This window comes from Puma concolor, chromosome B3 (assembly GCF_028749965.1).
Source record: "Puma concolor isolate L17-30 chromosome B3, mPumCon1.1.hap2, whole genome shotgun sequence".
Classification (NCBI taxonomy): Eukaryota; Metazoa; Chordata; class Mammalia; order Carnivora; family Felidae; genus Puma; species Puma concolor.
This window is the reverse complement of record NC_141672.1, coordinates 88,377,673-88,389,943: the sequence shown is the minus strand read 5'-3', so window position 1 is coordinate 88,389,943 and position 12,271 is coordinate 88,377,673. Positions and strand designations below refer to the sequence as shown.

Below are 12,271 nucleotides of genomic sequence, written 5' to 3'. Positions count from 1 at the left end.
GAAATCAGTACTGTATTTTTGTGGGTAAGGACAGTGCTTCCTCACAACACGAAGAGAGCCAAGGATGAAGAGGAGTCAGTCCTACAGGGACTTGGTCCCTTGCTCTTTGGAGTTAGAATCAGTGTTTCCAAAGCCACAAGATTCCTTCTGGCCAAGATGATTTAAGTAACTCTGATTCAAGGTCAGAATAAGATACCACACGTAACAGCAGAGGTGAATCTCAAATACATCATGCTAATTGAAAGAAGCCAGACTCAAAAGGCTACATACTATTTGATTACATTTACATGTTATTTGGGAACAGACAAAACTGTAGTGACAGAAAACAGATTAGCAGATGCCAGGGCCTAGAGGTAAGAACAGTTTGACTGCAAAGGGACATAAAGAGATTTGGGGAATGATGCACTGTTTTGTATACTGAATATAGCATAAGCTACACAATCGTGTTTGTCAAAACTTAGAGAACTGCACACTGTACACTGAAAAGGTGAATTTTACTGTATCTAAATTATACTTCAGTAAAACTGCCCGGGCGCCTGGGTGGCTCAGTTGGTTAAGTAGTCCGACTTCAGCTCGGGTCCTGATCTCACGGTTCATGAGTTCAAGACCCATGTCAGACTCTGTGCTGACAGCTCGGAGCCTGCTCTGGATTCTGTGTTTCCCCCTCTCTCTCTGCCCCTACCCTGCTTGCATTCTGTCTCTCTTTCAAAAATAAATAAACATTAAAAAAATTTTTTTAAATAAAAATAAAATTGCCCCCTCTCACCTCCACCCCCAAAATATGATCACAAATGCTATGTTGTACTTTGGGAGAGGATGAACTGGATGACATTAAAAATCTTTCCACCCCATGTCCTATAATTTTATGACAGTCTGCCCCTCCTATCCTGGTGACCTCAGGGTTAAGTCTGGGCTCCAATTTCTGTGTTAAAGTAATGAGTCTCTCTGACCAACTTATATGCATATGAGTTCTGCCATTATTCAGGGACATTTGGCCCTACTTTAGCTTGTGACAGAGGCTCCTTCCCTGCTATCTCCTATCTTAACTCCCCTTGGGACTTATGAGGGCCTTAAACATTAATAAACAAGTCAGAATAAACCTCAGGGGACACTGGTTTTATCTCTCTGCACAGGCTTCCTGTCCAAATCCCATTTGATCTTTCCATTGAACTTCAAACCAAGCAAGAGAAGAAGGATCATATTTATGACCCCCTCCACTATGGACTTCTGGGCTTCCCACCAGATTATTCTTACACTTACGTTATATAAATGCACACTTAAATTATACCCAAGTTTGTTGAGACATATATAGATACAGATACGTAGTTTTGTTTTGTTTACATACATCACCGACCCAGATTATTACTCTATCAAATGTTACACAAAATGGTTAACTTTTCTTATATCCATACCTAGGTATGCTATAGCCAGGCAGGACTGAAACAGCCATTAGAATGCTCATACTTTCTGCTGATAAAGACCACTGTCTTCTATGACACATATGCAGTCACAACTGTGAAAGGCTGAAGGAGTCCCATCCTCTTATTTGAAAGTCAGCTCCTTTCTTGCCTCTGCATGAAGGATGTCAGTAGAACAGTTACAAACACCAGGAATCAGACACTTCATACATGCTTGAGTGCTAGGATAAAAATCAAGGTCCAAAAGAAAAGCCTGGACATGCCAGCGCCTTCATATTCCAAAGGACAGAAAATATGGTAGGGACCAGATACTATCCACACTGACGTTTTCTGCTAAGCATTTACAGCAAACGCCTTGTGACTACAAATATAGGGTGCTCGTATTACAACAGAAGGGGCCCACAGAGACAACAAATCCCACAGTAGTCTAGGGTCTTGTTTCCACATGTTCCCCTCAGAAGAGAAGAATGGGGGAATTACACTCCCATGTTTTAAAATTACTCAATCATCTCAGAAGTCTGCAGTGGCAAAAAATCAGTACTGTAAATCACTCAAACTTCTTTTTTTTAATGTTTATTTTTGAGAGAGAGAGAGATAGAGAGGGAGACAGAGGAGCCATAGCCAGCTCTGCACTGACAGCAGAGCACGATGCAGGGCCTGAACTCACAAACCGTGAGATCATGACCTGAGTTGAAGTCAGACACTCAACTGACTGAGCCAATCAGGCGCCCCCCATATTTTTTTTCATGTTTTAAGTCACTCAAACTTGATAACATTGCTTCTTTGGCATAATCAGAAAAAGGTTCACAAAAAACTAAAACACTTAGCAGAAAACATACTTTAGCTTTTTATTCAAAAGTATACAGACTGACAGGGTGCCTGGGTGGCCAAGCTGGTTAAGCATCCGACTCTGGCTCAGGTCATGATCTCATGGTTTGGTGACTTTGAGCCCTGCATCAGGCTCTCTGCTGTCAGTGCTGAGCCCGCTTTAGATCTTCTGTCCCCCTCTCTCTCTGCCCCTCCCCCACTCACGCATGCACTCACTCTCTCAAAAATAAATAAACATTTAAGGAAAAGTATATAGACTGATAGGCAATGTTCTTCCAGACTTCCCCCCAAAATATTTCCATTTCCAGTGGTATTTCCTAAGGACTTATTACTATTTTTCATATGTAGGTATGATGATATTGACCCACAGAAGGCCAAATAAGTGATTTTTCTAATATTAGGGATGGACTTTCATAGAAAGTATCTTGGTAACTGCTGAGGTGAGGGCTATTGTCTGTGGTCATAAAACTCAATGGGGCAAGGTTTGCAGGCCATCACGGGGACTGAATGCATGACCTTCAACAGTGCTCCAACAAGGACAATGCTGCTGCTTCACAGAAACAGAGAGAAGCCCTGTAGACTCAGCTGGCCAGACCTGCTGCCTCAGAAGCTTGTGAGAGAGCTAAGTAGAACTACCAGAGGCAGGAAGGGTGACCGACAGTCTTGCTGGGAAGGCCTTGACTGGTCCTCTCAATCCTCAGCAGATCAATAGAATTCACTTCTCACATACCTTGCAGGCTGCCAGACTAGATGTCTAGCCCTTTTACACTCAGCCTAGGACCATAAGAACAAGCCTGAGTGTCAAAGATACTAGCCTCTAGGATTCCTGGGTCCTTTTGCTGTATATACCAAAGGCCAAGTTTTAGGTGAGCCCATTTATCTGCCGTAGGAGAACACTACCTGAACTAATTTCTACCCACCTGAATCTTGCTGTGGCCCAAGCCTAAATGGACACTAGCCAACTTTCATGACCTGAGCAAGCAGTCTTTTCCCATTTCCTTTGTTCTTTCTGCAACCGAAGCCTCTCACTACTATTTCTCAAAGCAGAACATCATTAGTTTCTGACCAAAATATTAAAGTAAGAAATAGCCAGGTCCCATGTTAATTTCCCAATAATTATCCAGTCAGAACTGAGGAGAGTGAAGGGAAAATGACATTACCACATCCTGAGATGCATACTGGGGGTCCTCTGGGTTGACAGACCAGTAGCAATAATCAAAGCCAAATGCCACCACTTTCTCCCGGGAGTCACCAAAGCCATCTGGTCGATTGTCCACCTAAAATCAAACATAGGATAGTCTTTTCTATCATAATATCAGAATCTAGCCAGTGCCACCTGATTCCTCCCTGCTATAGCTAGAGAGACCTGAACTGGTCATGAAAATCTTTATGTTATCTACCTGAAGAAAAAAAAGTAACCTTTGTCATTTCCTCATTTAAAACCCCTGGAGAATTAAATGTGCCTATCATACTGTCACCCATCTGCCTATATATGAACCAAGCACAGAGCAGCTTAGGAGAGAAAGTCTTTCCCTCTCGGAGCATCTTTTTATCACTATCATTTTTTCTCCAGGCATTTCTGTAAAGGATACTAGGAGTGCATGTGTAGTTCGGTGCCTGGGCCTGACAGTCTACCAACTGAGGGCTTTCACAGAGGTCCCTTGGTATCCACCCCTAGCGAATTAGGAAGCACAATGGACAGAAGAGTGAGGACCAACCCAACTGCCCATGGTAGATGAGGGTAGAGCCAGAGCTTGGAACCACACTGACTTCCAGGTACTGGGGAGAATGGTATTATTCCCAGAAATGTCTTACTATTTAATATTTAGACTCTGAACAGAGATAGACAACCCCCAGCACTAGTCACCATAAACTACAGTAGAAGGAGGCTGTCAGAATGACTAAGAAATTTTTAGTGGATAAATGACTTCAAGGAAGTAGACAGCTAAGGAGGTGTGCAGGGGGCAGATTAGAGTTTGATCCTGGCCAGGATTTATTCTTAAAAACCAAAAGTCTCACCTTTCAGAACAAAGCCCCTGAAGTGTTTAAGCAACAGAGACATAAATAAGAGACAGCAGAGAATAAAAGGTCTTTTGTCCCTGGGGAGCTCCTGTTGCAAGTTTGGCAGGTCCTGTTCTCTTTTAGCCCAGAGCTGCTGTCAAGGGAAACATCGTATCACATCACATCACAGGAGTGGGCATGGCTGGAAGGCCTGGGTTCTTGATAACCCTCACTCATGCAAGTCAGCTTCCTCACTCTCAGGAGTGCTTAATACTACCTGCAAGCTGTCTATAGCAGCAGTCACATGGCCAGCTTCCCTCCGTCACACCCCAAGGCCCAGAAAGAAAGAAACTCTTCCACTTCCGCTGTTCTGGTAAAGGAAGGAATAGGATGGAGGAAATCAGCCCTGGGAAGGGGTGTGGGGTGGGGGAGGAAGTTCCCAGCGTTTGTCCAATTGTGACTCAAAGGTCAGTTAGATCTGTGAAAGAAAATCTGTATCAAGACCCAGGATAGTGACCTACTCCATTCTGAGATCTGATGCATATTAAAATCTATAGTAATGCCTCTAAATTAAGTGATATCAAATGAGGGACTTGGGATAAAATCTAACTCGTGGTCAGGCGAATTAAGTATATCCACAGATGTACCCAGCATGACTTAAACTGGCCATGGTGCCCATAAACAATTACCAACCAGTTTCTAAACATCTGCACCCTATTTGACAGAACTTGGGCTGCCGTGCCACAATTCCTATACTTCTTTCCTGCCTTATTTTTTTTTTTTTCAATGTTTATTTATTTTTTTGGGACAGAGAGAGATAGAGCATGAACAGGGGAGGGGCAGAGAGAGAGGGAGACACAGAATCGGAAACAGGCTCCAGGCTCTGAGCCATCAGCCCAGAGCCTGACGCGGGGCTCGAACTCATGGACCGTGAGATCGTGACCTGGCTGAAGTCGGACGCTTAACCGACTGCGCCACCCAGGCGCCCCTTTCCTGCCTTATTTTTATACTTGCTTTGTAGTAGGTTATAACTCTTCCCTCTCCCAATCCTCCACCCTAAACACATCCTTATCCCAGAAGCCCCTGTAATCATACAAACTCCTCAGTGGAAAGAGAAAGGAAAACAATTTCAGGCTTACCTTTAAATTTCTGATTTTTGCCACTTTGCCATCAACTTCCATGATAATTCTTCCCCCTTCTTTGGTCTCCCTAGAAAAAAGACCCAAACTCATATGAGAAGAAACATTGCTTAAAAAAAAAAAAAAAAAAATCAAGAAAAGGGAAGTTGAGACCAGCGTTATTGGGACAAAATGTTTCCCTACTGCTGTCTCCTAAGTAGCTGTCCCCCGGCAGAAGTGCTTCTCTAGATCATTAGATTGGCTCTAGAAGAGCTAAAAATTACCACTATTGAGCACCCTCCACGTGATAGGCACTGTATTAGGTACAGTCATATTATGCTTCATCTTATGCAATCTTACCGCTAACACACCCTCTTGACATGGCTTCCTACCGTATCTTCATTTTTTCAAATGGAAGACTGAAACTGAGAGAAATTATGTAACTTGTCCAAGCTCACACATCAAGCAGTGGCAGAGCTGGGATTTAAACCCAGATTTATCTGACCACAAAGCCTAGGCTCTTAACCATACCTTAGAAATCAGGCCTGAAACTCTGCAGAGTACCCTTTGCTCAGAGCACAAGTCATCCCCTCTCATTTTTCTGGGATTTTGAGCACAGATAATAATGAAAAGGGTTTTGGAGTCCTCTCTGTTGAGACGCTGAGAACATATTTTCCAAATCCTTTCCTTTTGTCTTCCTAAATCCGAATGAGAGCTAAGATACCCAAGAATTTTCCTATGTAGCAGTTATGTAGTAAAACTACATAACCAACCAACCCCTAAATTTACTTTAAGGGGCTTAATTCAAGTGATCCATACACCTGAAGCCCAAAATAAACAGAATATACTCCATTCTAGATATGAAATCCTTTTAGCTGAAGTGAAAGCCAAAATGGCAGATGAGAATTAAATTCATTGGCATTTCCCCCACTATAATGAAAGTAATCAACTAAATTACTCCTAGCCTAGAACCTGAAAGTTAAGAAAATATGTTCTGTCTCATTTTTATCCTTCCTCATGGTTCCGAGGATGTGACCTTGAGAGTTTGGGGAGGGGAGGAGAGGCATAGTGAGACAAGGGTCTTTACATTTAAGATTTTATTTTTTAACGTTTATTCATCTTTTGAGAGAGAGAGACAGAGCGTGAGTGGGGGAGGGGCAGAAAGTGAGAGAGACACAGAATCCAAAGCAGGCTCCAGACCCTGAGCTGTCAGCACAGAGCCCGAAGTGGGGCTCAAACTCACCAACTGTAAGATCATGACCTGAGCCAAAGTCAGATGCTTAACCGACTGAGCCACCCAAGCACCCCTAAGATTATTTTTTTAAACCGGTGAGTGAGTCTGGGATAAAGCCCTGGGTGGGAAATTTCCCTCTCCCATGTAGTAACTTGTCTGTTACCTAAATTTCCTCAAGGCCTTGATGCTCTTTCTTTCACATTTTATACTAGATAGTACTCAAGGCACCTGAGATACTCTTAGTCCCCCAGGATCATAAACCATACCCTGCTCATCAGCCCTCAATGATTCTAAAGAAAATCTTTCATCTTTACTGTTAACATTTTACATGGTAACATTTTTTTTCCTTTCTTCATTCTAAGGTACATTTTATTATCTCTCCTCCCACTATAAAAGCAATACACATATTGTAGTAAATTTGGACAATAAAGAAAATAAGAAAAAAAATCATGCAATAACTTTTCCAAATCTATTACCTAATTTTTTCTAAGTACACCCTTTCTTGAGGATTCATCTATGACTCTCTCATATAAAGCAGCCTGAAAAGAAACATCCTGAATTTGACTTCTTGGAAGAAAGATACAAATCATAAGGGTAAGATGCTGACTCTTCCAGGCCTGGACCACTGCCATTGGTAACCTAGGGATTCCAAGCTATTCTAAAACAAAATGAGGGAGAACTAAAACTGAGCAGAACAGGGGCGCCTGGGTGGCTCAAACGGTTAAGCGGTTATGCATTTAACTCATGGTTCATAGGTTCAAGCCCTGTGTCGGGCTACACACTGATAGTGTGGAACCTGCTTCAGATTCTCTATGCCCCTCCCCAACTCACGCTTTCTCTCTCTCTCTCTCAAAATAAATAAACAAACTTGAAAAAAACACTGAACAGAAAGAAAGGGCACCAACCTCAACTGGGGAGCTGGCCACACAGAGCTCAACGAAAGTCTGCAGAGATAGAGCCTTATGACGCGGAATGGCGCTACTAACACTTGCCTTGGGGTCCTGAATTCTACCAAGAGGCATTTATTTCTTAGAATGAATTTCCCTTTGCACAGGGATAAATCCTCAGTTACACATTTACTCCTACAACAATGTTTCTTAGAGTGTGGTCCACAGGCTACCTTCATCAGAATTAAGTGAGTTGGTGGGTTTATTTGAATTCCTGTTAACAAGTTGCATTATGGGGCGGGGAACAACAAGCCAAGTTGCATTATAACAAGCTCCCCAGGTGGATTGTATGCAACGGTAATTTGAGAATCACTGCCCTAGAGGGGAAAATAAGCAAGCCATTACCACTTATTATCTAATCATTTGTAAAAGTTAAAAAAAAAAAAAAAAAAAGCAGACATCTAAGTATAAGGAGTAATAAAAATAATTGTTAAAAATTATATAGCGAACACCTTTTTGTACCCTTAAAATGAGCCAAGCCCTAGGTATTTTTAATGTATTCTTTCATTTAATCTTCATAAAAAAAATATTGAAGTAGTTATCCTATTTTACAGATTAAAAAAAAAAAAAACCTACGACCCACAGAAAGGGAATATAGTATACAAACAGTAACTTTTGACAGGGCAGTGGGGAGTATTCCAGAGCCTACAATATTGACAGAAGAGAACATGTTCTTTCAATGATGAATGATTCTGGATACGCAAGGAAGAGCATCACATAATGAGCTACAGATTTTCTAATTATGGGAAATTGTGAGGAGTGGGAGGGAATCAAAACCATTTCCCACATTATCATTTTACTTATGGTCAGTCCCAGTCCTATTAAGCCAACAGGCATTTGATCAAGAGGCACAACTTTTTGGTCGTCTCAGGAAGAAACAACTTTGTCTACTGACTGGAATCTTGACTCTACCTACTTTTAGACCTTAAACAAGACCATTTTCTTATCTGGAAAAACAAAAAATGGAAGCTTAGACCAGATGATCTCTAAGATTTCTTCACAAGTACATCATATCCAATGACTATTAGCTGAATCCGTGCCAGTGACTTATTTGAAGTTTGAACAAACCACATAATTAGCAGATTCCCTACATTTGGATGAACCTCAGCAAAGATAGTGGAAGTTAACAAACCCTGGGTATAGCTGCATCTCTGCAGGATTCTCTGAGAAGACAGGAGTGGTCTCGACTTCTTAGCTGGGGAGTCACAGTGGGTTTATCCATATTTGCTCCTGAATCTTCAGCCTCATATAATTTATTCACACCTGGATATCTGCAGCATTGGCATTCTACCTCTTGATGCTCAAGCCTCGTTACCTAAACTAAAAGCAAGTAAGCTTTCGTGCCCTTTTTTCACCTTCACTTTTGTTTGATGAGATAAATTACTCTCTACCATGGCTGCAAATAAGTCAATTTCAAAAGCATTTTCTTAGTTTTTTTATGTTTATTTTTGAAGAGAGCGAAAGACAGAGCAGGAGTGGGGAACGGGCAGCGAGAGAGGGAGACCTGGAATCCTAAGCAGGCTCCAGGCTCTGAGCTGTCAGCACAGAGCCCGACCTGGGGCTCAAACTCACCAACGCGGGAGATCATGACCCGAGTGGAAGTTGAACACTTAACCGACTGAGCCACCCAGGTGCTCCACAACAGCGTTTTATTAATCTAATCCACACTATTATAAATTCCTAGCACTCAAGGAATTGAGAGGCTACTGTTAGGGGTGCTCAAGGTAATTATCCTGAGAACCCTAAAAGAACAGTTTTGCAAAAAGAAGATGAGCTGGAGGCTACCTCCAAGGTGGCAGCTGCACCTATGAAAACTCCTCAACCATAAGTCACCACATTCAATCATGCAGAAGCCCGATGTCATAAACCACTTACCAATCTAAACACAGCAGTTCAGGCATGTACTGCTTTCCTTCTTTCTTCATTGTATCTCTTTTGCCTTTTTCCTACTTTCTTTTCTGTTCTTGTTTCTTTCCCTCATCCCATTGCTCGCCTCATTATTCTGTCAATTGTATGACTTTTCAAAACCAATCACCACCATACGAGGGACAAAAATAATCCCTGCTAGTACCAAATTTTGTTATGGGAGACAATGCATTTTTGTTTATCCTTCTGCCCAATTTGCAAGCCACCTTATGTCCTGGAAAAAATTTAAACCTCCCAAATAGCTCCATTATATGTCTTATGGTCCCAAACTACATTCTGCCACCTTTGTCTCCTCTCACTCACCTCCCTCTACACATCCTCTCCCCAAAAGGGGGTTTTCTAACAACTGAAGTCCTTTGCTCTCAGTGTTCTTTCTACACCTTCTATACCTATCAGCAAACTCTAATAGCTCTTTAAAAAACGGTACAGGGGTGGGGCCCCTGGGTGTCTCAGTTGGCTAAGCATCTGACCTCGGCTCAGGTCATGATCTCATGGTCCATGAGTTCAAGCCCCATGTTGGGCTCTGTGCTGACAGCTCAGAACCTGGAGCCTACTTCAGATTCTGTGTCTCCCTCTCTCACCTGCTCGCTCGCTCTCTCTCTCTCAAAAATATAAAACATTAAAAAATTAAAACACACACACACACAGTTCAGGGGCTCCTGGTTGGCTCAGTCAGTAAAGCATGAGACTCTTGCTCTCCTGATCTCTGGGTGAGCTCGAGCCCCACATTAAAAAACGACAACAAACAAATAAAAACAATTAAAATACCAGCCCTTCCCTGGCTTTCCAAACCTAGGAGTGGAAAATCCATGAAAAAGGGAAGAAATTATGTCGCCTGATATTGGATGCCTCAAGAGCTGAGAGATGATGGATCTGATTAGCCCATGAGGAAATAAGCACTGACGACACTGAAGAAACGGGTTAGAATAACTTCCTTCTACTACCCAGTTCTGCTACCGCGCATGGGATGAAACCGCGCTCTTCCTGGGCCTCAATTTCCCTCTCACGCCTGACAATCTGGCTCTCTCCACATCTGTGCAGAGAAACCAATGTGCGCTCAGGAGCACACACAATTCTGCCTCAGCCCCCGCAGGTACTCCAGAGCCACCAAGAAGAAGAGAAGACACTGCCCATTCCTCTCCCCGGGTACTTTCCCAGCCCTTCTCAGCGAACTCAGTGAGAAAGGCCCAACCAACCCATGCATCAAGACTTGAGCCGTGGTCCCCCAAAACTCCTGCTCACAGGACTCCCGGGACACGGACACAGCGCAGCCCACCGCTGACGCAATCCAGTAAGCACTATACGCTAGGACGAGACCCGAAAGTTCTAACCGAAACTTTGTCCCGCCAGGCTTTTAGGGTTTCCGGACCCTGGCCCCTTGGGCCACTTTGTGTCTGACTTCTCCGCGCCAGTATCACTTGAGCGAGAGGCGGGGACCTCGCCCTCCTCTCAGCTCATATGACGCCTCAGGAGCCCCCTCCCTTCCAGACTCACCTCTTGCTGAGAGGTCGGACCCTCACGGCCACCCGCACGTTCGCCATCCCTCGGCCTCAGCCCAAGCCCAGCCGCAGCATCCCCAGCCCAACCCCAAGTCCAGCCCCGCCCGCCCCACGCGCCTCACGGGACGGCCCCGCCCATGCGCGCGCAGTGAGCCCGCGAGGGTAGAGTCTGCGGCGCCTCAGCCAATCGTGAGTCCGGTGGGCGGGAGGTCGCCCGGCCCGGCCTGCCAAGCCCGCCTGGCTCCGCCCCGCCTCGCCCCGCCCACGCACCGCCCAACACAGCGCCGCCCAAGGGCGAATCTGTTCGACGAGGGCGAGGCCTGCCGCGTCTCAGCCAATCCTGAGCCATACAGGCCAGGCCCCACCTACCAGGAATTAGCTTTTGTTCTCGGACAGTGCTGTACAGAGTCAAGTAAACACGTTTAAGTTTCGGTTAACACCGACAGTTTACAACGAAATTTGCTAAATACTTGTAATCACTGCGTTGCCCTGAGCTGTCAATTCTGTGCTTAAATTTTAGGGGCAGAAATGAAATGGCGAACAGTTCCCAGCGACATTTGCAGTTCCTAGCGAAGAACAGTGCTCTTGAAGAAGCACCGGGAGTGTGAAGTTTACAGTGCTAGTTGGCAAGCTTCTCTAGATTGTGATGGAACTTCATGGCCACTCTGACAGTGTTTGTGATCGTGGAAAGAATGCTGTCAGTCCGAAATGGTTCATTAGTTCATCCAAGAAATAACTTGAATACCTACCAAGAGTCAGGTGCTCCGGTTCTTGCGGATACAGTCCCAGCTTTCGCGGAACTTAGAATCTACAGGGAAAGGAAAAGAGACAAATTATATAATTTGTCAGATGGTGCTGACTGAAATTTTTTTTTAAGCAGGGAAATGGTTTTGGGATATGTAGAGGGAAAGGTACTTATACAGGATCTTAAGGAAAGACCTCACTGATAAGGTGACACTTAACTAGATTTGAAGAAAAGGAGGGGGCCCTTCAAGTATTCATTTATTTAATAAATATTTTCTAAGCAAGCACCTATTATAACGGGCTTTGTTCTCAGTAGGAAGGATATAATTCTTCCTACAGTGAAGAAAACAGGCAAACCTCTGACCTCATGGAGCTTGGTGAGAGAAATTACCAATAAGCAAAACAATTTAAAATGTATATCAGAGATGTATAATATGCATAAAGACAAAATATAAAGCAGGAGAGGAGATAGAAGAAAGCAGAGAAGGTGTTGAAATTTCAGATATGGCCAGGGAAGTATTTGCTGAGAAAGTGACATGAGAAAAATCTGAAGGAA

At 43.7% G+C, this 12,271-nt stretch overlaps 1 protein-coding gene across 11 annotated transcripts in view; it reads right to left on the bottom strand.

The window, feature by feature from the left end:
- The window catches only part of STARD9 (StAR related lipid transfer domain containing 9), a 121,302-nt gene extending 109,497 nt beyond the window's left edge, over positions 1-11,805 (bottom strand). For 10 of the 11 annotated variants that reach the window (XR_015252605.1, XM_086710471.1, XM_086710472.1 and 7 more), the window contains exons 1-3: positions 10,967-11,085; positions 5,387-5,456; positions 3,407-3,523 (exon numbers count right to left, since the gene is read on the bottom strand). Coding sequence is in view for 10 of the 11 variants with exons in the window: in XM_086710471.1 (XP_086566597.1) it covers positions 3,407-3,523; positions 5,387-5,456; positions 10,967-11,013 (234 nt within the window). In the remaining variant the exon portion in view is untranslated. Of the gene's footprint in view, positions 1-3,406; positions 3,524-5,386; positions 5,457-10,966; positions 11,086-11,720 lie in introns of those variants that run through there. The other variant, XM_086710475.1, reaches the window with a different exon arrangement.
- Between the last annotated feature and the right edge of the window lie 466 nt (positions 11,806-12,271).